The following is a 25,659-nucleotide window of genomic DNA, read 5'->3' as shown; positions in this document are numbered from 1 at the left end:
AGACGGAAATTAGTTTATTTCTTCATCAATATGCATACAATTCAAAAACTATAAAAAAAAATTATACCAGCTTTTTATACCTCAGGAAACTTGTCCCGAACTTCCTTAATTTTCTCCCCTTTCTGTCCGATGATGGCTCGATGAAAACGCTGTTCAATGATCATGTCCTTTGTACGCTCATTCTCCTGTTGAAATCATGAGAGCCCTCATTTTAAATTGCCAAGCAACTTCTACAATTAATCCTGATGACTTTTAATTTAGGGGTTATAGAGCATTTCCTAGTACCTGACAAAAGAATTCGGTAAACTCATCTGTATAGAGTAAAAGCAACGTACACTGCCATTTAGAAAATTTAATAGAGCTCGGGAATGTGACGTCGACTACGAACTGCAACGCAATGCATTGTGGGAGTTTACGCTATGGAAGTAGTGCTGGTTGCAGTGCAGGCTAGAGAAGTAGTTGCGAACGAATAACAGTTTACATTTTACAGTCCAAAAGACGTCCAAATGGCGAACTATTGCTGTGTACATAATTGTCACAACCACAGTCACGATCGACGTGAGAAAGTACCTGCATTTAATAGAGGACGCTAGCTGTCAGGTGGATTCTAAAGATGTGGAGGAGACGAGACAGATTGCTCACCTGAGGGTTCACGTGGAGAGGGTGATCGGATGTTTACCCTCTAAATACAGTATTCTTAGTAGAATAATACCAGTAAGCATGTTAATGGCTCATGAATCTGAGATGACATTTCTTGACAAGCTTGTTGTCATGAAACACTGAATAATAGTTATTGTTACACCACTATTGTAAAAGAATGAAAACTTTGCATTTCATACATATCATAAGAAATGATCAAAAACACTTTCAACTTGCCTTTTACTTTATTTGAGGTTAATGTGGACTTCTCTATAACATCCAAAATGAGGTTAACTGACAGAAAAATTTTATTTAGAGCCTAGTTTAAAGTGAACAGTAAAAATGTGCACTTACTGAACTATGTTCAGTTTAGTGTTACTTCAGGGCAAATACAAGTAAACATGAACCACAGAAGTGTCTGTTTCAATCGTACATATATAATCACAAATATCAGTTACTGTAAATAAAAAGAAAACAACAAAATGTAAAGTGTCAAGGTTTCAATAAGAAATTTAATAAATCAAAGGAACAATAAATGTAAATAAAGGGTAATGGGTACAAAATGAACACTTAAAAAAACAACACTGAAGTAAGAACAGTAACAATAAAAAATTACAATGCAGATATAAAAACATAAGTAAAATACACCAAATGATGGATGACTGTAAAATTACTAAACTTAAACCTCCATTAGTAATTCAGTCAAACACATCAAGTAAACATGTACATTTTCTGTACATTATCACTAATAGAAAACACAAAAATATGAAATATGCGTGTTTGTGCTTCAGTTCCACCTTCCCATGTATCAGCTTCCCATGTATCAGCTAGATCCCTTAGGTCCTCTGATAAGCTGCTTCTCTCTGTCCCTGGTTGACACAACTGCGTGCATATTAGAAGCAGTTACTCTTCAAGCCCTTGCTGTGTACCACACCAGAGAGCAATGCCGTTGTGTCTTGCTTTGCATTCCAGCTGCCTGCGTCTCAGAAACCTGTACCATGTCTGTAATGTTGCAGTGCTCAGACAGACAGTTCATATTTATCTTTTGAACGGTAGCGAAGGTTCAGTAGCGACTTGGGCATAAGACAAGGCTTCACTTTGTTTTTATACAGGTGGTGGGATACCAGTAAATACAGATGACTTCGTCATATGTAGAATCTGCAGCAGTGATGACATGTTTGAAAGGTTGGTTGATGGATGCACACAAGACCTTGCGAACCCAACACTAATGCGTTTTCTTGGTGTGTTCTTTTCCCCACTGATGCACCTGTCAAGGGCCTTTCTTTTTGCTGCGCCAGAGGTGAAGTCAATGTTGTATCCCACCTCTGGTTGGACCTTAGCGATGCTGCTGGACATCATCCAGTATGCTGCAACGTCAGTCACGGTCTTTTGTCCTTGTATCCTGACTGCAGCTTCAATTTTGAAGAGAAGAGCCCCAACATGTGTACAGGACTCAGCAATGCCTGTCATACATGTACAATGTGCAGACTCTACTTGTCCTGTGGCACAGAGGATCACCCATGGTTGTAGTGATGGTTCATTCAGACGCTGAGAGTGCAAAACCTACATAAATATAAAAATGTGAAAATGTATTTATTATTTTTAATGTATTATTTTTTATCACAAACACATACATGAATAAATAATATGCATGCACATACAAAAGTAACCAAAAATAAAGTAACAACATTATAGAAATATAAGTAAGCTACAGAATTATTTTATGTTACAAAATGGGGATCCCCAGAAGAGAACAATAACACAAACAGAGTGCGTTAGCTTCAAAGCACTTACTTATGACTTAAACAAACTGTTATGACTTAAAAGGTTGCACTGACAATGTAAAGAAACATGGCTAAAAAGTGCTACAGGTGAGGCAGTTTTTTGATACATACCTTTGTGTGCGAACAACGGTTTTCTGGTCGTTCACACGATAAATCTGAAGATCCTGCACCCATCCATTTGTAAACTGCTGGTGGGCTTCGAGAGATTTATGGTTCTTAAATTCTGTATGCGTGTATGCCCTTACGCCACACACAAGATATGCAAAAGATCCGGGAACGTTACCTTCGGTAGTTCACTCAGATCGCCAAACCACACTTCATGGCAGTAGGGATCGATGCCGTCGATATAATTTATTTTTGCAAGGTATCGTACCTTGGTTAAGTTCCTCTTTATAAGACATCTTCTCCAACTTTATCTTTCGATCCATAACACTTCAACACTTGGGGTTTGAATTTCTGTACAATGTAGCGTCTGTTTGCTTGTGCGTAGCGTACAATATGGCGGATCCTTCCCACAATGCATTGCTACGCAAGTTGCAATGACGTTGATTCCCGAGCTGTATTGGTAAACCCCAACCAAAGAAGCATCGTGAAGATGCTATTAGGGCTGCAATTTTCCTTTAACCTGTTAGCCCTCATTCCATTTTCTGAACCCCCCCACAAAAACTGTCATAGCCAAACTAAAATAGATACAGTTTATGAAGTCTTTGCACTAAAAGCATAAGTTTGGTCTCATTTGAAAGCAGACACTTGGGAGTTTATTAAGAGGTGAACATTAGTTACTGTCATAATGAAAAAAGTTGTTATAGAGAGCTTAAATTATACTTTTTTATAAACTCCACCAAACATGTATGAAATATTGTTATGAAAATCTAAATGAAATTGGCCTTGGAGCAATCTAGAAATGCTCTGCAGTTAAAGCCACAGGTCTGACCATGTTCTGTTTTAAATCTGAAGATGATACCTCTAAAACTCTGTATTTTATGAAATGTTTTTTAGACCCATGTCATGTAAATTTATTTAGAGAAAACAGCAAAAATGCTAAGCTAATGTTTGTTTATTTATCTCTCACAACATCCTTTCAGTTTATTGTCCTATTGCTCCGTGTTTTAAACAGACTCATTAAATAAGCATCCGGATGAGTCATTAACAACTTTTAATCCGGGATATGGCTGTCTAAATGTTTATTTTATTATTATAAACAATATAATAATTGCTCATAATTTCTATTTAGTGTTTTATTTCCTCCTTTTGTCTCAATTCACTTTCTTTTTATTAAAGTCCTTTCTTACAAAAAGAAACTTACCTTAAAGAAGCTTTACCAGTCAAAATTATTCCTAGAAACACATATCTCATATCTCCAGACAGCAGATGTTTACAGAACAGCTAGTACGTTAGCTTAGCATACCATCAAAACACTACAAATAAAAGCATTTATAATAAAACTCACATTATAACATCAAAAGTCGAGTGCTTAAACAATCATGCGTGATCTGATGTGGCTTTGGATCATAAAATAAGACCGAAAATAAACAATTTTATGTTATTTATGCTGTTAGCTTAGCATAGCATTATAATATACAGTACTGTTATAAAAATAATAGACATAGCGTTAAAAATACAGACAAACCATATATAATCTTAATCGTGTTTATTGTCTCTATGGTTTTAAAACATCAAAACATCTTTATTTACATGTTATTATAAAAACAGCGATCGCTCGTTGCAGGTCACTGCTCAAGTTCACGTCTGACTGACAGCTGCTGCTGCTGAGCTGACTGACGTCTTATTCTTTCTATGAAAGTTTATGAAAGAGTTTCAGACTTTAGCGCCCTCCGGCTTCACGTATGAATGAAACAAACTGAGTGTCAATGACTGCAGACTGCAAACTTCCTCATATCGCCATGTTTGCAATAAAAATGGGTGAAATATTACCCCCACTGCAGAAATTTGAAGTAAACATATAAAATTGAAGTAATATTTCTCCAAATATGCATACTTTGAATTAAAAGCCCCGATAGATGTTGTTTTATCGAGTGCTTTCATGACGATCACGGAGGAGTATTTTTATCAATGAGTGCGGCTGAGGGTTATATTTCAAATTAAAGGTATGTACCGTTTTTCATTTTCATAACTCCTGACAAAAATGAAGAAATTACTGTTACTAGGATTCTCAGATTAAAATAAAGGTCAAAAACTAAATCTTAAATCAAAACACTGTTTAATGATGTATAGTTGTTTAATGTAAGTACATTTAAACTAACAGTAATTTACATTATGTAAATAAATAGCTCTTCAGTACATCCACGCCCTCGCGCAGGTTATCAGGTTTTAACTGTCACAGTCCCACAGGTGGGACGTTTGGTATTACATTTAAAACAATAATAACTTTGTCTAAACCTACACTTATCTTGACAAACTATATATATCAATGGAAAGCTGTATGTAGTTTTCATATTTCAAACAATTTAGCAAAAAGAATGACGTAGGAAGAGTAATTTTCTAAAATGTCACGGACCAACAGGTGGGCCCAAGATGTTATTAGGGCCTGAACGAGGTGCGAGGACCCTATTGTTCTTCATGGAGTTATTTTACTTGTTAGTTTTCTTATAATTATTAGGGGTCAAGCCCTGAAGGGGCGAAGACCGATATTGTTATTGTTAGTTTTTAAGGGTCAAGCCCAGAATGGGCGAAGACCCCTATTGTATCCGTTATTTTTTTTCTTCTTCCACCATTGCGGTCTATGGCAGCCCATAGCAGCGTACATAGGAAACTTATGAAATCTGGCATGCTTATAAAAGACTGTCCCAAAAGTCTCCACAGCACATTTGGAGTCTCTATCTCTAACCCGCTAGTGCCACCAACAGTCCAAATTTGCACTTATGTTTTTGCTTATAACTTCTGACCTGTAAGTCCTAAACAAAAAATTCTGATTCCTTGGCTCAAGCAAATTTGATTGGACCCTATGACGTCATTTTCCATCATGAAACTTTGCCATTTTTAATTATTCATAAAACCTACTTTTGCGAACTTGTCCTAGAGCTTTTGCCTGATTGCCACGAAAAATGGTATGTAGCATCTAGAGACACTCAAGGCAAAAAGATATTAAAAGAATTTCGATAAACCAATCTGTTGTCGTATAGCGCTTCAACAAATTTTATGTTGAGTGCAAAATAACAGATTTTAGGCTGTATCTTCGTCAAACTTATGTCTATTGACACGACACTTGGTAGTTGTGATGCCAGTCAGGAACTGAGGGGGCATGCAGCGTTTCGTCACAGCGCCACCTAGTGGTCAGTCTTATGTTTTTCACGCCTATAACTTTGGCTCTGATAGACATTTTCACGGGACTTGTTTTCTTGGGGTCCTGAATAGTTGCCGAGTCCAACGATATCAAACATGCCAAAATTCGCTTTACGATTAACCCATGGATTAAAGTGAAAAAAATTCTTCTGACTGACTGAAATGTTTTTCAGGCCAAGTCATATTCCTGTAACTAACACTTTATGTAGGCAAAAACAATAGGATTTTAAGGGGAGATTTTTTTGCCATAAATTCCATATTAAAGTCTCCTGTGGCATGTATAGGTAGCTGTAGTTTGCAGGGCATTTCAGATTAAGGCGAAACAGCTAAATAACTCCCTATATAAAAAGAAAACATGAATATCCCCACCTTTAATGAATCTTTTATTAATAATTTATTAATTGTAAATGTATTAATTTTAGCATTTACTACTAATTTTTTTAAATCAAAGTAGAAACATTAGTGAATGCACCATGAACTACCATCAATTACTGTAATGACATAAATAAGAATTAATTAATGCTTATATACTCTATATTTTTCATTGTTTGTTCATGTTATTTAATGCATTTACTAATGTGAACAAATACAACTTTTTCATTTCATATTATTCAGTACACATAAACGAATAATCCAGGGTCTGTTCTGTTCACACAACCGCTTACAGTCACAGCTCTAATACAGTAATGTTATGTATGAATATAAACCCTGAACAAGTAACTTGAGTCAAATTCGTGTACAATTCGCACAGGATGCCTGTAACCATAGTTGTAAAGTGACAGTTGTAAATTGAATGACTGTACCTTTATCAACAAAATATTATGTTACAATAGAGGCAGCGCTGATGTGCTATTTTATGCTCAATGTTTCTGCTGTTTTCTTCCTCCTAAGACCTAAATTAGGGATGCACCGAAATGAAAATTATTGGCCGAAACCGAAAACCAAGGCTGAAAAACCGAAACACCGAAATAAATTATTATGCCAATTATTAGTACAATTGCATTTATGGCTACCACTGTGTACTAACTTTACTAGGGGTGTGTGACGGATAAAAAAACTCACAGTTCGGATCACATTAAAGTTTTTGAGGCACAGATCAGATTATTTTTCGGATCAGCAAAAAGCAGGTGGGAAAAATCTAATAAACAATATAGAAATTGCAAAAATGTATAAAAGAGAACAAAGTTGTACATTAATAAGGTCTGGAATTAGCATTAGGTACAGAAATCAAATTAAATGAATCATAACACAATAAATTAATTATATTATTATTTTTTAGAGCTATTTGTCATGGGTTGTTTGATCAACATTAATGACACAGACTTAAGTAGGTTAATCTGACTGTAATCTATACATAGATTTAAGACATAAACAAATGTTTTTATTAGAAAAAGAATACTGTGGAGAGAATTTTGTTTATATGTGCCCTGTCAATAACAGCGAGATTTTATGTTTGCTTGTTTTTTTTAAACGCGTTTTTCTCGTTTGTGTACTACCGAGGGCACTTAAACATTTTACGTTGTTTTTCATGGTGGATGACATCAAAGTCCCGCGAGAGCATTTCGGAAGCAGTCTCCTCTTATGATTCCTCGTCAATCTCTCTGACGGGATCCCGATGTCATCCGCCTCTTGGTTCTTGTGGATCCACATGAAGTTTACCCACGAGTTTAACAAACCCGTTGTATCACCCACTGGCTAGACCAGCATAGCATTAAAAAACGTGACGCGGATGATCATGTACGTGAGAAATCATTTACCCCCAAAATGCAGGACCCCTAACGTTAGTCATACTATGCAAAGACACGCAAGTTACCTGGTTGTTTGGTTTTCTTAGCCTTCCTGCAAGTTTGACCATGCTAGTTGAAATAAAGTTTTACCTCAGCTTAACGTGACACTCAGCTCGTTTGCATGCACACCAATAATGCGATTATTTCCAGTAATGCGAGTAAGGTCTTAATCGCAGTAAGATGTTTACATGACTGGAGCTAACCTCTTCACTCTGGTTTACATGCAGTTTTTATTTTCGGATTATTCACACATAGCCCAATGCAGAGCACAAATGATGAACTCACATATATGGTCCACTGTTTAAATTTACTTACGTTAAATGACAAACACGTTGTTATAGATGTATTTCATTATCCGGTGCCGTGATGAAGATATAAATATGACAGTGCCTGTAAAGGGCGTTCACATTAAAACGATATAAAAATATAGTTTTAAAAATCGTTTTATATTAAAGATAATAGCAGAGTTTACACAACAACTATAACGATAGCGATTTTGGCACATGATGAACGATAAACCATTGACAGCCAATCAAATCTATTTGAACTTGAAGTGCACGCGCACTTAAAATGCAATAGAAAGCTCATTCATTTCTGAGGTCTATAACATAAAATTACCCCAGGTATCCAGCACTGATGCAGTTGCTGTGAAATTTTTCTACCACACTGACTACGCCAAAAGGTAAGATATACACAAACTACTACATTCATTGTTTAGTTACGCGAAACGCAGCGCATTGAGGACATCTGCTGGTTTCCTGCTGTGTAAATACAACAAGAACAGCATGTACATATTCAGTGACATGTAAACAATTGCAAAAAAGTTTTTATTACAAGAAATATCCAACATTAGGTAATGCCGCGCTCATTAGCATGAAGTTATCATTATGATGTGGTCACTAATATATTTATCATTATAATTATCGTTATAATGTCCCTTAAAGGTTTTATACACTGCTGTTGTGTTATTTGAGCTGTTTCTAAATGAAGGCAGACTGCTGACAGCGAGTCGTGTTGGCAGAGTTCAGGTAAGACTTCCTAATGTCAAGTTTAAAACAAATTTGTGGTTAAGGTGCGTGACTAAAACACACGCGCACTTCAGTTAGTGTGGTATAAATGCGATTAAAGCGTTTACATGGATGCATACTGCGATTATAAACGGCGTACGCCACCTCTTTTTTAATTCGATTATACTTACTGCGATTATGAGCTTAATCGCGTTATTTTTATCGAATTATTGCGTTTACATGAGGTAAAGTATAATCGCAGTATTGCCAAAATCCCATTATAATCGCATTATTGGTGCGCATGTAAATGAGCTCACTGTCAGAAAACCCGGAGTGGATCCGGTGCGTAGTGATTACAGAATGCTTACAGTGGAGAGAGGAACGTGATTTGGCTCCACTCCAGGCTTTGATCACATCCCACTTAAAAAGGTAAATACACGTCGTCTTTATGAATAGTGAATTTAATAATTTTGCAAATGATGGAAATCCGTCTAGCGATGGAAAACTTTAATCCATGGATTAACCCTGCGCAGCAAAATAGCATTTAAAAAACACACGCAAATATCTCAGCGAGCGTTATTCTGATCGACTCAAAAACACCATAGGAAGAACATTACCTTCTAAACAAAAAACTATATAGGCGTAATATTAAAATTTCCATCAGAAATGGCCAAAAATTGCAAAAAAACGAATGATACACAGACCATAACCATGTTTATAGCAATTTTTAATGCCGTCTTTCATCTTTTAAATAGGAAGTAAAGACAATGTTTCTTGACAAAAGAACAGATAGCCTATACTAGGCTAATTCAAAATAAGACGTGTGCCAACAGCAGTTGGCCCGCCATCTACTGGCAATACTGGTGTATAGTTATAAAACTAACTAGATGCAACACAGTTATGACCTGAGGTTACATGCACAATTTTGTCATTGTGCCACCTAGTGGTTTTGAGATAGAAATATGGTATTTTTTGCCTAAAACTACTGCTACAGTACAACTAAAACCTCGAGTCATAATGGATTAAGCCTTTAATGGCTTGGATTATAATCATTGGTGCATGCCAATTCACTCCCTAGCAACCAATGAGAATACCTTATCAAAGGCATGAAAATGGGTCAGGGGTGAAAAAGGTGAGAAGAGTGCTCGAGGGGCGACGTGGCCTCTGATGTGGACGCAAGGTGGGGGCCCTCCAAAATAAATATTACGACCTCATTAGGGGACATGCTGTAACTTAACTTGTTTATTCTTAAGGCATGTGATTGGCCAAGGACAAAAAAAAGAAGGAAGGAACCAAACATCCAAGCCGAAACCAAATATAACATAACATCTTAAGCAAAAAAATACATTATGACCATTATTTCAATTATTTATTTCTGACGGACAATTTAGATTGTACATTTCAAATGTAAACATTTGACTAGTAACAGAAACCATGTTTAATTAAATGGGTTGATGAATCTGAAAAGCTGTAACAAGTAGCATTCCCTTACTATTTTGCATCTGCAATAATTTTATTTTGCCATAATCTGACCATCAGTCGCAAGGCCATACAATTTTAAGTTGGCCTTGGAATAGGGTGGACCTGAATGCCTACATGTAATTTAAGAGTTTGGTTCCAAAACGCGATAAACGCCATTTTTGAAAAAAAAATTGTTACAAGATCTAGCAGTATTGATTAGGTGAAGAAACAGTATCAAAATAATATAACACCGTTTTCATTCTATAAATTAACTATAATTGATATTTTTAAAGCTATAAAGGTGCTTTTTATTTCGTCTTCTGTAGTTTGACTAACATAATGACTCAAACATAAGCATTTCTTATAAGAGGAACTGTCCCTTTAACACCGGTGGAGAAGCGCTGATCTATACACTGACGCATATGATCAACTGCTCACTTATAATAAACAACTGTTTTCATGAGAATACTTGCACAGACTTTGGTATTACAAGATCATTTGTGCATATCTCCTGTCAAGCCCAAATACATTTTTGAAACGCTCGTTTCAGTGCATGGGCTTTTGAGTTTGCCCCGAAAAGAGTTCACTTTCGCATCTTTGTCGCTCAAATAGTGTAAAATCGCTTAAATGTTACTGTAAACGATAAACTTTCCTATTAACAGTATTAAAGTGCCCATCTTATGACTGCTTTTCCACAAGTTAAATAGGTGTACGAGTTCCATAAAGCATGTTTCAAAAGTTGTTTGCTCGAAATAGCTTGTAGGAAAAGATTGTTACCCATCTCTAGGAACCTCTGTTTCAGGGCATTTCAGATTGTGCCGTTTTGAGCTAGTCATTACATATTTATGAGCTGCTGCTCCTTTGATCACGCCCCACTACTAACGTCATGTGCACGTGTATAGTGATATCGTGAGCAGTACAGACCATACTGTGATATTATTTTATATATTATTATTATTATTATTAACGGTTTATGTTGCCAAAAGACAAATCATGCAGAAAAGTATTACTAATAAGTACACTACAGGAGAAAAAAACTCATAACACACAATGATTCCAGAGTCAATTGTGATGTAGCAGTCTCAACAATAAACTCGTTTTCCCTGGACAATGCTAACATTCCCGTTATAAAACATTTTCAAACGCATTATTTTCGCAAATTAAAGAAATTAAGACCCGGCGGGGGATGTATACTGCTTGTGGACCGCGTGCTAATTGCTAGAAGCTAGCGGGAGGTCCGGACCGTACAGTTATAAGAGGCTCGGGGGTTAGCCTCGTCAGAAAAGCCGGGTCGGTAAGGCCCGGTCTCGGTGTGTCAAACTCATCATGACACACAAAGATTCCAGCGTAAATTGTGATGTAGGAGTCTCAACAACACACTCGTTTTCCCTGGACAATACTAACATATTCCCGTTATAAAACATTTTTAAACGCATTATTTTCGCAAATTACAGAAATTAAGACCCGGCGGTGGATGTATACTGCTTGTGGACCACGTGCTAATTGCTAGAAGCTAGCGGGAGGTCCGGACCGTAAAGTTATAAGAGGCTCGGGGGTTAGCCTCGTCAGAAAAGCCGGGTCGGTAAGGCCCGGTCTCGATTAGTTTGGCAAAGCATTATTACTTAGTTCTTGTAGAATTGTAAAATAAAGCCGTTAATTTTTTTTTTTACTTTCGAAACCACGCTGTAAACTATCTAGCCTGCAAAAATATATATATAGCCTGACGTTACTGTCTACACACAATTTTAACATCACTATACATTTAAAAAGGATTAGCATCAATGTATGATCTCTGTTTTGAGATACAGATGCTCTAGCATCATAAATGTAGTATTTTGTGACAGAAGATGACAACATGCAAAATATAACGTGACTTGTTACCTTTTGTGTTAATACAACGATCGCGAATCGAATCCAGTCTGTTTCAGATGTGTGAATGATCCATGAAAGTCCAATAAAATACATCCAATGACCATTTTTGTCCACAAATGCGTATAATCCGTGAAATATAGATACATTACATATTGTTTACATCAGATTTCGCATGAAGGTCTTATCGCCTACAATCTGATGACTATTTGCGTCGTAACACACTGTATATAAGATTACTCCGGGTTCCAATAACCACGCGTTAAAACTTTGTTTTTAAAAGTAGGCGGAAGTATAATCCATAATATCCAAATAGCGGTGGCATTTCAGTGAGACATGATAACAGCAGGGTATCAGCGAAGTGACTGACTGCTCTGTGCTCTCTCTAGCCCCTTGGTGGGTGGCAGAGGTGTAAAGAGTAGCTGAAAGCCATACTTTAGTAAAAGTACAAATTCCTTACTGTAAAAATTACTCCACTACAAGTTACAAGTCACCAATTTAAACACGACTTGAGTAAAAGTATGAAAGTAACCCAATTTAAAAGTACTTAAGTATTTTTACTCGCACTGAATGTTGGCTCAAAGATGCACTAGTCCTCAACACAAAGAGACATTGTAGGTCAGTGAAAACTAAGAAAGTTTATTTATGAGGTTTTATTTCCTAATATAGAAAAGAAATCAAACACCTCAAAATTTTGACCTGGCAGAACAAACACAGATTAAACATAGTCATAGTCTTTTGATTTAAATTTAATTTAGTTTTAGTCATATTTTTGTCATCTGAATTGATTTAGTTTTAGTCTAATTTTATTTAACATTACATTTTATTTAAACCCATTTAATTTTAGTCTAGTGTCATGTTGTATTTGAATGTGCCATGCTGAAAAATATATAGCCTAACTTTGTGATATAAATATATGGTAACACTTTACAATAAGGTTCATTAGTTAACATTAGTTAGCTACATTAGTTAACATTAACTAAAAATGAACTGCACTTACAGCATTTATTAATCTTTGTTAATGTTCATTTCAGCAATTGCTAATACTTTATTAAAAACTTGTTAACATTAGTTAATGCACTAACATGAACAGCTTTATTTCTAACATTAACAAAGATTAAGAAATACTGTAACAAATATATTGCTCATGGTTTGTTCAAGTTAGTTAATACATTAACTACTGTTAACTAATGAACCTTATTGTAAAGTGTTACCAAATATTCTTATAGGCCTAAAGATATAAAAAGATATAATTTTAATATTTAAAAAATTCCAGTAAACTAAAATTACACTAACAGAAATATGATCATGCATATTAAAAACAGGAAGTTGTTCATTCGAAAGATTAATTGAAAACACATGTAGTGCGTAACACCACTATCTCACATAAAGTGCACATTTAGTCATGCATCCCTCTTTACAGTAAATACATTACAGCATACTTGGTTAAATGTGAGGACAGTGAAATTGTACACTTGTTATCAATCTTATAATGTACTTAAGAAGTTACTTGAGCAATCAGTACAGGACATCGCTGGTTTATTTTGGCTTATATAGTAAGTTATATCAAGTTATGTAACTTACCAGCTTAGGTTAGCTGATAAAGTAGCATTAGAGTATATAAAACATTTGTGCTTGCCTTTGAGTTGACCCAATCGCGCTTCACTTTTGTTTTGATTGTAGCATCACAAGTTTAACAAAGGGTCTCTTGACAGAAGCAAATGTGATATGCATCCATATGTTTGCGCTTTATCTCTTCTCTCAGATAAGACGCTAACTTTTCTCTACAGTTTATGACATACGCAGCACGCAGATGTCCCGCTACGGTGGCTCAACGCAAGCCATTCAGTGTTTCAAAATACCAAAATACCGTATCAAAATACCGCGAGACCAGACTTCTCCATATGCATTTGATTCGCTCTCGCAGTACTTTGATTTCACACGATTGCCCTGCGTGGCGCCAATGAAGTCCCTCAGTTGTGTGTGTCCGTCTAACCCCGCGACCACAGATTCTATCCATCATCACCCTCTGACACTTTCGTTTCATTTTTATTTGACGAATAAACAATGTAGCGAGTAACGTTAAGTGTCATTTCAAATGTAGTGGAGTAAAGAGTACAAATACCCAATCAAAAATGTAATTGAGTAGAGAGTAAAAGTTGCTTATATTTTTGATACTCAGTACAATTACAAAGTAGCCCAAAAAATACTTAAGTACAGTAACGAAGTACATTTACTCGAGTACTTTACACCTCTGGTGGGTGGAGACCTGCGAGTGGGGTGGTGGGCGGTAAAATTCAAACTGAATGTGACGAAACGGCTAGTTACGTCACAACGGAGCTGAGTTTGAACTCGAGCAATCTGAGACTCAAGGCAGAGGACATTCAGAAACCTGTATCTCACTCAAAACAGCATGGATGGATTTTTTTCCAAGTTTGTATGCGTGTGGGAGCATCAGAGACACAAAATAACACCCCAAAACCCAGAAAAAGTGAGTTTTTCATAATATGGGCACTTTAAGCAGTATGTTCTTATTAACAGCATTTCATGCAGTATTTTCCCGTTTTACCATATTTACATTTACGTATTTAACAGCAGTAGGCTAGTAACGTTAGATCAATGTGACTTACATTCGTTCCAATCCATTCCAATCAAAAATCTTTCAGGTCACTTTGCAGTGTCAGTCTGTGTATATACTGTATATATTCACTCTAGTGGTACTTTGATGTCACCTGCCTGCCTGTAGGTTTTTTCAGCGCGGCATGAACTCAAACAAATCTAATGTCTGGGATACATGTTGGATGACGGCGAACGGCAAGTCAACAAACAGCGTGTGCATACCCCCACAAACCCCAAAAATGTTTTCTCATCGAATCTACACGATTCACGTGGGTCACCTGCTTTGGCTTCAAAAGGGCGAATTTCGCAGAAAGGTGAGGGATTCCCATGCCTGTTATCAACCATTTTTGCAAGAGCTACATTTTTGCATCAGAACATCGTAGAGACATGGGGGTGGGCCCTTTTGAATTATTAACACCACTGTAACATTTTGTGAGCTGAGTATTGCCACTGCAAGCACCACTCACATTTCCTTCAGTGTTCTAGTTGTCAGTGCTCCTCGAGAAGAGAGGGAGAGATTTCACTGAATGAGAAGACGGCTTTTTTGCTAATAACCGTTATATTATTTTGTCTGAAATCAAGAGATTTTTGTAAGTTATTTAAACTGCTCATTCGAACTCAACTTTTTGGGGTGCGAGTCTACTCGAGGGAACTGCTTTTGTCGCTGCGATGGTGTGGAGACGCAGTTGATTCTTCTCTAGGCTTGGGAATCGAGAATCGATTGGAACCGGGACTAGCTTTGCGATTTTCCCGGAATCGTTCAAAAGTTTAAATTTCGATTCCTAGTTTCGATTCATAGTCCACCGACCGGAAAAAGAAACCGCTGAACACCAATGAAGAAGCGTCTGTTTCGGGATGCAGAGGAGCGCGCATCTCAGACGTGAACACGAAAGAAATAATGGGTTTAATTAAGCTTTCAGTTTCACTTACTGTTACGTGAGGATAGTAATGACTGACAAGACGACGCCGTACATACTACCTAACAAAATCTGAGAGAATGCAAAAACATTAAAATATTTTTCCTATGATAGCCCGATGGGCAGAGCGAAGATGCATTTTGGTAACCCGACAGGAATTCGCAATAGCCCCGGGACGTCGGGCTAGCGATTTTGCGAGCCCTGAAAAGAATGCCTTGCGCCAACATTGAGCTAACAAATTAGCCCATGTATTTTTTCATAGACAATTTACGAGCTAAGAGTGCGAACGTTAGTTAGCCCATCAATGGGAGCACGGTAACATGTTCAAGTACCTGCAGCAGCATCATACACTCATGTGTAAATGTGTTTTCATGAGGTTTTCAAAAATAAAGCTCTCTTGAGGAAAGTGTACCACTGTAAAAATATATTCATAATTTATAATATTTATATTCAAGTTCATAGATTTGATATTTATATTGTAGTTGAAAACAGCCATGTGAGAAATGAATAGTAAAGTTCATAAAAAGTCAAAAGTTTATAAAATTTAAATTGATGGAGAAGGTCATACTATTTCCTTCAGAAAGACCATTGATTAGCTAGCTCATTTAAAATATACTAAACATTTTTTACCCTGCCTCTTAAAAGAATCGGAATCGACAGGAACCGGAATCGAAACAAGGAATCGGAATTGGAATCGTTCAAATTCAAACGATACCCAACCCTATTCTTCTCGATTGTTTACTCAGACCTGCAAACTCCTCAGAGTAAAAAAGGTGACAGTGTCGCACGAAGGGGGGTGGGGGGGGGGTTGGTGTATTTGTGGGGGGTTACCCCAGCTCTATTTTTTTGTGATTTTAATATGATTCTGAGCGTGACTTAACAAAAATCAGCATACCTTAATCAAAAATCAATGTTAAAAAATCCTTGAACCTTAAGAGCATGACACACTTAATATTTTACACATGTTTTTATTTACAACTCACGGAAACGCCTGGAAGTGTTGTGAAGCATGACACTGAAATGAAAAAAACAAGAGACAGACAGAAATGAAAAAATATATATATATTTTGCCGATGTTCGCAAAAGCTTTGTGCGACAGAGCCACTTTGTCCTCAGCCAGCGTCTGTGCAAGGTTGACGATGACGGGCCATTGTGAATGGCCGTGAGTGCTCCACCAAAGTGCCCAGAACCATTGCCTGAAAGCAAATTAAAATTATTAAAATGAAACTTGCAAATTATCATACATACGACTAATATGATAAAACAACGTGTCTCCATACTGTATGGCTGATATGCAGTGAATATCAACATACATTTCTGTTCAATAATTATAATAATAATAATGCATTTTATATGTTGGGCTCCTTACATTGAATAAACAATCTCAAAGTGCTAGTGTTCATAATATAAATTCAACTAACAACACAATGTAAAGACTTTGTGTTGTGTCTGTCAGAATTGACAGACTTTGATGTGGCCCTTTATTATACAGAAATTTGCTGTTGGTGTATTAGCCTAGGACAACACGCTCGCCAGATTGTTTTATCTAAACAGCCCTATGTTGTTAAAAATTACTGTTTACCAGGTATACAGCCACCAGGAATGAATGGGGCTAGGCTAAATCCTAACACATTCACAATGCGATGTACAAAGACTAAGTGCATGCATTGAAAAAAGATAGGTATGTATTAATTAGTCTAAGTTGAGGTAAGAACATAGTAAAATATTGAAAAACGGTGGGTTTTCCTTTAACATTACTCTCGCATCAGCTATTGTGTAAACAGTCACATTTACCCACATCACGAATGACTGCCTGCGCAAGCGCTCACCACAGCCACCGTAATGAAGTTACTCAGGGTAACGTTAGCTCAGAATTCGAGTAGTAGCCGTATATATCGGAACTCAGGGCAGAGCACCCGGGTAACGATAAGCCTAGCTAACAATCGTCCTGCTAAATTAGCTAACATTAGTCACGTTGACTCGTTCCTAAAAACACAATATAAGCGGTAGCTAACACTAATTTAAATCAAGCAAACAAATAGTTGTTGTTTTTGCTCCCAAAAAGTTGACTTACCTTGCATAAGATGGTTCCTTCACGTTAAAAGTGTCCATCAGACTCGCGTGGTAGCCAGGTGTGTCTCTCATCCAAAGGACCGCGCTGTCTTCAAGATTCTGAAGGAAGTGCTAAGATTCCGATTGGCCCAGAGAAAAGCAAATGCTAAGATTCCGATTGGCCCAGAGAAAAGCAAATGCTAAGATTCCGAATGGCCCAGAGAAATGTCAATTATAAGAATTATCCAATGATGTTTGGCAATTCTAGCCCGCAAGGCATTCAGATAAAGGGCAGCCTCGCGACCCCCCCACCACCTAAAAAAACCCCTCTCCGGTTCTACGTGATTCACGTGAATGACCCAATTGACCAAGAAAACGGCGATTGTCGCCGAAAAGCGACAAGTTTGCAGGTCTGTTTACTGTAAGCTTGCCCAAGGATATGAAAATTCGATGCATGCAGCGACCGCGGAAAAGGAGCCGGCGAGAAGGTGTACGGCAGCGATTAAGGAAGAGAGGTAGCCGACCCCCACTGCCATCCATGATTCTGATTAACGTGAGGTCACTCAGGAACAAAATGGACAAACTTCGATCTTTAACAAGAGGATGCTTCAAGTACAGTGAGTCTTGTATCATGCTCTTTACTGAGACCTGGTTACATCCAGAGATCCCAGACGGTCTAGTTGGAATAGACAGGTTTTCGCATATTCGCTCCGATAGAAGTGTGACGTCAGGAAAAGTAAAGGGGGTGGTCTCTGCCTGTACATAAATGACAAGTGGTGTAGACAACAGACAGTCCGGGAGAAAATCTGCAACTCTGATGTTGAACTGTTATGTGCAAGTCTCGGGCCATTTTACCCGCCCCGAGAGTTTGGCAATATTCTCATCTGCTCTGTTTATGTACCCCCCAACGGCAATGCTTCATGGGCTGCTACACAGGTGGCCGACTGCGTTCACAAACAATTGCAACATACTCCAAATGCCCCTATTTTCATCATTGGAGACTTCAATCATTGTGATTTGAATACTGCCCTGCCAGGTTTTGAACAGTACATTAAATGTTATACCAGGAAAAATCGGATTTTAGACAAATGCTATGGTAACTTACAACATGCATACACAGCCATAGCTAAACCCCCCTTGTCTAATTCTGATCACAATACTGTTCAGTTGATCCCTACCTATAAGACTGCCCTTAACTCTTTCACCGCCAGCGTTTTTAAAAAAAGTTGCCAGCCAGCGCCAGCGTTTTTCATGATTTTCACCAAAGTTTAATGCCTTCCAGAAAATGTTCTTCTTTAAATATATTAACATACAATATACCAAATGAAAGAACAGACCCTCTGCTTTCAAACAAAGAAAAACAGTTTCATCCTACCTTTAGTGGTTCTTTTGTAATCAGCTTTTGAATATGGGTAGGTTTCTGCAAAAACACCACATTTTGAGCAAAAAGCAGAGATAATTCCATGTTTGTGACGGACTTTTCATAGAGATCCCATTCAGAGCGATCTTTAAAACAGACACGGACATGCAGCAGCTTGCCATAGGGCAATACTTCCGGGTTTAAAAAGTTGCGGAAGGGTATTGATAATAGCGGTATTGCGGAAAGACGGAAAATCTCGTCATTGGCGGGGAAGCGTTTTCTCTTAATTTACGAGATATCTCGTCAATGGCGGTGAAAGAGTTCAAAGTTCCAAACCCCTGGTGAAATCTATTAATGTTTGGTCAGAGGATAGCATAGAAGCACTGAAAGGCTGTTTTCTATTCACTGATTGGGACCCATTTTCCAGGTAATCAAGCCTGGACGATGCCACAGTAGTCACTACAGATTATATTAAGTTCTGTGTTGATGGTGTGATTCCAAAAAAGAAAGTAAAAGTCTATCCCGACAACAAACCCTATATCACAAAGGAACTGAAGGACTGCATTAACAGGAAACATCACGCATTTAAGATTAAGGGTCATCTACAACTTAAAACTGTACAAAAGGAGTTAAACCACAGGCTGAAAGAGGCAAAAGAACACCACAGGGGGCTGAGAGGAAAACTTTCAAAACCTGGGGGCGAATTACAGAAAAGTCCTAACTTTAAAATCTTATCTTAACTGTTTGGTAACCACAGTCATTTCAGTTAGGACCTCATTTAAGACAAAAGCTATTACAGAATGATGTTCCTAAATGCATTATCTTATCTTAACTGCAGATAGGAAATTGGTATTACAGAAGCATCCTAACTTGACAAAACATCCTAAAAACAGTCTTAACTTTAGGGTAACCTCACAGGTGTCCTAACTTAAAACTTTAATGAGAGCCAGCTAAAACAATCACATTATGATAGAACTGCGGGAGAATGACATTACATTTTTAACAAAGTGGAGGATGAAAAACATCAATGTTTGTTTTTGGATTACTCTTTGAATGTTTTTTACCTTCACACATTCACATAATCACAATGTTTCTCACTAGAGCGATCTTTCAATTTCTGTTAAAAAACAGTTATCTTATCCGTGAACACTTGATGGGATTATAGTGAATACAGTACAAACTTGACTCAGCATCTATTTCTTGTCATGTCTCTATCAAATGTTGAAATGTTCAATAGTATCCTAGCACTTAGGAAGAACAATTTTTTTAATTTTTGTAAGTCACATTTGCTAAATGTTTAAATTGAATGATAACTGATAGATGATGTGCTAAAACACTAATAAAAAAACACAGACTATGATTACTATGAATTTAATAAAATTAATTTTTCTTGCCCATTGAAATTAAAAGGACAATTCTTTTGTTTACTGTAGCAGCAGCTCACGCATGGCTGGTTGCTTGGTAACAGACATGACAGTTGATAGCCGAACATGATTAAGCGATTTGGGATTTCCTAACTAGAGATGAGATAAGATTTGGTGAGATAAGATGAGAATCCTAAATCAATTTAAGATTTGCTTCTGTAATATGAATTTGTGAAAAATCTTAACTTAACATACCATATCTTAAGTTAAGACCTAAGATAGAAAGTTTCTGTAATACACCCCCTGAACTCTAAAAAATTATGTGACTCAATGAAAATAGCAATTAACATGAAATCAACAGATAAGTCCTTGCATGTTACAGATGAACTGGCAAAAGCAAATGAGTTGAACCATTTTTATAAGAGGTTTGATAATTATGATTTCTCAGCTGAATGTGATTCGGTGCTTGACAGTATCGCTATTAATGATTAGGGATGTCCCGATCCGATCACGTGATCGGAAATCGGCCCCGATCACGTGGTTTCAGACTCGATCGGAATCGGACGTTACCTCCCGATCAGGACTCGGATACATATGCAGGGTTTAAATCCATCAAGGTCTCGCTCTGATCTGCGCCAGTGTACGCGCTGCGCTGGTGCGTGTGAACTGATGAGAAGAGAATAGGCTTGTTCGACTTCATGCAGCGCCGCAACAACCGGCAACCGGATGACGTCTAAGTTCCGCGAGAGCGATTTAAAAGCAAACTCCTCCGTATGATTTCGCGGATCACTCTCGCGGTAGTTTGACGTCACCCGGCTGTCAATTGTTGCGGCGCCGCATGAAGTCGAACAAGCCTATTGACGTGCTCTCAAATTCATTCATAGGCTTCGCACTCGTGCGTGCAAGGAACCCACGACAAAACCGGGTGTTTACCGCTTATTTAAACGACGCGTTGATCGTTTTTGTCACCATGTGCTCAGACGCAGCTCCGCGTTTCACTCAGAACCTCAAGAATGCGCATTCGCGCAGGATAATTTCTGTAGAGATGAGAGATAGAGAGAGAGGTAAGAATGGTGCCCACGTCGAGAAAACTTAATAGAAGTCTAGAAACAAAGTATTAAAGTATGTATAGCCATGTCACTCATCTCATTACAATATGTTAACTAGATAACTGGATACAACTGATTGTATAGTTTAATAAAATAATGTATTTTGATTATACAGATTAATTACGACCTAACTATAGGTATTTTATAACTAACTGCTGACCAGCTTAGGGAATCTCTATGGCTAATTTATAAGATATATTGCTGAATCAGTACGTTGTTTTTCTTGTTAATTGAGTCTGGGTAGTCTATCTTATGCATAGAATTAGTCAAGGAGGTTGATTCTTATAACTTCCTTCCAAGTTTGATCAATTGTGCATAATGACATGTGCACCAAATGCATATAGGGTGTCAGACTCATAGATTTGCATAATTTAAAGTTCAGGTTTTAAAGTTTGGGTCAACATGTGGCACAGCTTTAAAACTGAAACTTATAAAATCCTATCAGAGGTCCAAAATGTCATTGAAACACACCAGTGGCTTTGCTGTCATCAGGATTAAACATGCTACCCCTCAAACCCTCCCTCCTAACAGAGCATCCCCACAAAACAAATCCCAATTTAACCCCTGTACATATACTATATATTCTCATTATTTTTTAACACATCTGTAGTTATGCGCTGGCTCAGACTCTTTTGACTCCACACAGAAACAGCAATGCGTGCGGCATGACATAAGGAACATCCTGGTTCTGTTTTTTCGCTCTTATTTATTATTTTTTTATGTATTATAGAAGTATCGGATCGGGACTCGGTATCGGCAGATACTCAAAATAAAATGACTCGGAGGCAAAAAACCTGATCGGGACATCCCTATTAATGATGCTTATACACTGGATATTGACCCTAAAACCATTCACAAGTTTTTTTAAGCAAGTTAAATGTTACTAAGGCCACAGGTCCAGATGGCATTTCTCCTCGTCTATTAAAAACATGCGCAGAGGAACTGTCATCAGTCTGGTGCCCTATCTTCCAGGTGTCTCTAAACTCTCACACTGTATCAACTCTATGGAAGAAGGCAATTATTGCTCCGGTTCCTAAAAAATCCTGCCCACAAGAAAACAATGACTTTAGACCTATCGCTTTAACTTCCGTTGTGATGAAGTGCACAGAAACAATTATCATAAGCCAACTAAAACTGATACGGATCTAACTGTGGGTCTACTTCCAGTTCGCTTATAAATGCCACAGAGGCACCGATGCTGCAATCAACAGTTTAGTGCACCTAGTGGCTTGATACTCCTAGGGTATATGCCAGACTGCTGTTTGTCGATTTTAGTTCAGCCTTTAACACCTTACAGCCTCATATTCTTCTGAAAAAAAATGCAGCAGATGAAAGTGAATCCCTTTGTTATTAAGTGGTTCCACTCATTTCTGACCAACCGTAGTCAGCAGGTCATGGTGAATAAGTCACTGTCTAAACCTATGAACATCAGCACTGTTGCCCCACAGGGGTGTGTTAGTTCTCCAGTCTTGTTCACATTATTCACTAATGAATGTTCATGCAGTACTAATAACAATTACACGATTAAATTCTCTGATGATACAGCCATTTTAGGCATCATATCTGGAAGTTCAGATGTCGTTACATATAAACATGAGGTACAGAATTTTGTCCAGTGGCGTGATAAACATTTCCTTAGTATCAACACAAAGAAAACAGTGGAGATGTTGTTTGACCCTAAATCCACCGGAAACCACTCACCAGTGGTCATTAACGGTCAGAATATAGCCCAGGTGGATTCTTACAGATATCTGGGCATTCAGATTGATTGTAAGAGCTGTAAGGTGGTGCCAAACCCTGACAGAAGGTATTTCCTGAAGCCAACAGCAAATGGCTGAATCCACAGGGAATCGCTTCCTAATTCCTGTTGAATTATCATCTGAAACCTCTCAAAGAATTCACATCTACACCCCCAAGACAGTTACCCCATGGTGTGGGACACCCTACCACACCTTCTCGTCCCCCTCTCCTCATGTTCTCAAGCAAACTGTGTATGGAATGCTACATTCTGTATACACAAAGTATCTGAAACTGGTCTTGTTTGGTGTTATATGAAGTGTTTTAATGCAAGTGGTACATTTGGGTTTATTAATATGACAACAGGATTCAATGTTAATCTGTGACAATAAATAAGTAAACTTAACCTAATGTTGGGAGACAACCCCTAACTTAGACATGTTGACCAATCACCCACTGTATGTATATTTGGCTACACCCCTGATTTTACAACAACCAATTAGTACCAAACTCCTATATGCTTTGTTCTCTGGTTATTTAAGGAGATGTGTAGAAGACTCAGGCGGGACTTTCAATATCTAGAAATGCACCCCCATGATGCTGTATCTTTGATATAGCATCATGTATTTCATTTTACTTTGAGGAATCTGTAAACAGATCTTCATTCTTACCAGGTATGCAATGGTTTTTCTTTTTATTCTTTCGTATTTTAATTGGATTGTAAATTGGCTTCTGAATTATGTTTTACCTACCTGGTTAATTAATTGTTACCTTTTGCATTCATTCTAATTTGCTCTGTTTTATTGACTCTTCTAAGTTACTTCTAAGTTGTTTTGTAATCGCATTTGGTAAGTATAATTACCTCTTCATAATTAAGTTGTTATATAGTTCTATGATTCAACTATATTCGTCTAGAAGGAGCTAGATTGAACCTCTGATTATGGTCTTATGTTTATATTTAATAGGCGACTTTTGAGAGCTACATGGGGACCTTTTAACAAGAGATTGACTTTGTTAAATTGCTTTAGCTACAACCTCTAGTACGGTCGAGTTTGTGTTCAGTACCCACACAACGGCCGGTGTGGTCTGATATGACATTGGTAATCGAATGAATGAGTTAAATGTAAACATGAGAGAATAGAATGATCAAACATTTATCCAAATTCCACAATTATATCAATTTGATTCATATTACAATATGTCTTTATCTTCTTGGAGTCAGATAAAGCTACCTAAGTTGCGTAACGTTAAAACGTCATTGGTAAGCGCCGGAAAAGACTGAACGCGCAATGATCTTCTGCCATGATGTTTGGTTACCGTCGTTGGGCCAAACGGATGGATGGGGTCAAATTTTGCCCCTTACAGATAATAAACTTACATGGAATACTCAGGTGCAAAAGGTTTGTATGAGGGTCCAACAGCGTCTGTACTTTCTTCAAAGGTTGAGAGTCTTTGGTGTAAATCAGAAAGTGTTGCTTCTCTTTTACCATGCTGTAATCGAAAGCATTTTACGATATGGCATCTCAGCCTGGTAGGGAAACCTTGGTGTACACATAAAAGCCCAGATTACACAGTTAATACAGAGAGCCATGAAAATTATGGGAAACCATTACTAGACAGGCTCAAAAAATTATTTCAGATACTACTCACATCCTTCACTTATTCCCTCCGAGTACCAACTTCTTCCCTCGGGAAGACGCTTTCGAGTCCCTTAATGTAGGCTTAACTGCTTTAAAAATTATTTTGTCCCACTGTCCATTAAAGCACTAAACCATAAGTTAGGTAGTGGTCAACAATTATAGTTTTTTTCATCCCTAGTGTGTGTAACAACATATGTTATGTTGACCAATGGTGTGTTGAACACTGGGTAAGGTTCAACTTAGTTTGTTCAATGTATACTGTGAGCAAGGCAGTGTTAGTCTTTTCTTTGCACTGTACGAATGTAGTATGTTATTGTGCAGCAGCTGTATTGTGTGTCTAAAACAAATTTCCTTCGGGACAATAAAAGTTTCTCTTATCTTATGCAATTTTCTTACCATTGCTTTGTGGGAAAATAATTAAAAAAGTCATTGGCTTTATCTTACTGCATCTATATGTTCATCATGTTTGAGAGCAAAACCAAGTACCACTGCCCTCCAAATGATAATGTAAGGGGTTCCGGCAAGTCCCGGTCTCATCTCAATATGAAAGAAATTAGCCAGGTAACTGTGGCCCTGTAACCTTGTGTTCCATTGTTTGAGTTGGTGGGCCATTTGCTTAGGTTTGGACCAAGGGTCTGAGTAATAGGTGAATGGCAAGCCTAAAGGCCGGGGTATACCAGCTTTTCGGGTATACTCCCCATGGCTACACGCGGATGGCCACGTTAGACACTATACGCAATACAAATGATTTCTTATTCAAATTATTATTCTAACAGGCTGTCAGGGCAGCACTGATTTGGCGACATTTACAGTCCATTAAAACATTAAGATAGGTGAAGAAAAGTAACTGATCCACCATTGCAAACACAGCCCAGAACAAACAACAAGACAACAAAGAACAGGAATCAAACAAACATGCTCCACGGCTCTCTGTTCCCGGAAGAAGCACAAGTCAAAGAAGAAAAACGACAGTGTATGTGCAAACGCTGTCTATTTCCTTTGTATAATTGT

The 25,659-nt window shown here is 37.6% G+C and overlaps 1 protein-coding gene and 1 long non-coding RNA gene across 2 annotated transcripts in view; both read right to left on the bottom strand.

Annotated features, from left to right (window-relative positions):
• hdlbpa (high density lipoprotein binding protein a) overlaps positions 1-25,659 on the bottom strand; it is a 135,770-nt gene that overhangs the window by 17,695 nt on the left and 92,416 nt on the right. The window contains 1 exon segment of the mRNA XM_073870109.1: positions 81-185. Within this exon segment, the coding sequence (XP_073726210.1) occupies positions 81-185 (105 nt within the window).
• On the bottom strand, positions 194-25,559 carry LOC141365622 (uncharacterized). Its single transcript, XR_012370694.1, has 3 exons — positions 17,461-25,559; positions 4,760-16,582; positions 194-3,048 (listed from the first exon to the last, which is right to left on the bottom strand). It is a non-coding gene; the product is annotated as an uncharacterized lncRNA (long non-coding RNA).

This window comes from Misgurnus anguillicaudatus, chromosome 8 (genome assembly GCF_027580225.2).
Source record: "Misgurnus anguillicaudatus chromosome 8, ASM2758022v2, whole genome shotgun sequence".
NCBI classification, from domain to species: Eukaryota; Metazoa; Chordata; class Actinopteri; order Cypriniformes; family Cobitidae; genus Misgurnus; species Misgurnus anguillicaudatus.
This window is presented reverse-complemented; position numbering and strand designations above follow the sequence as displayed.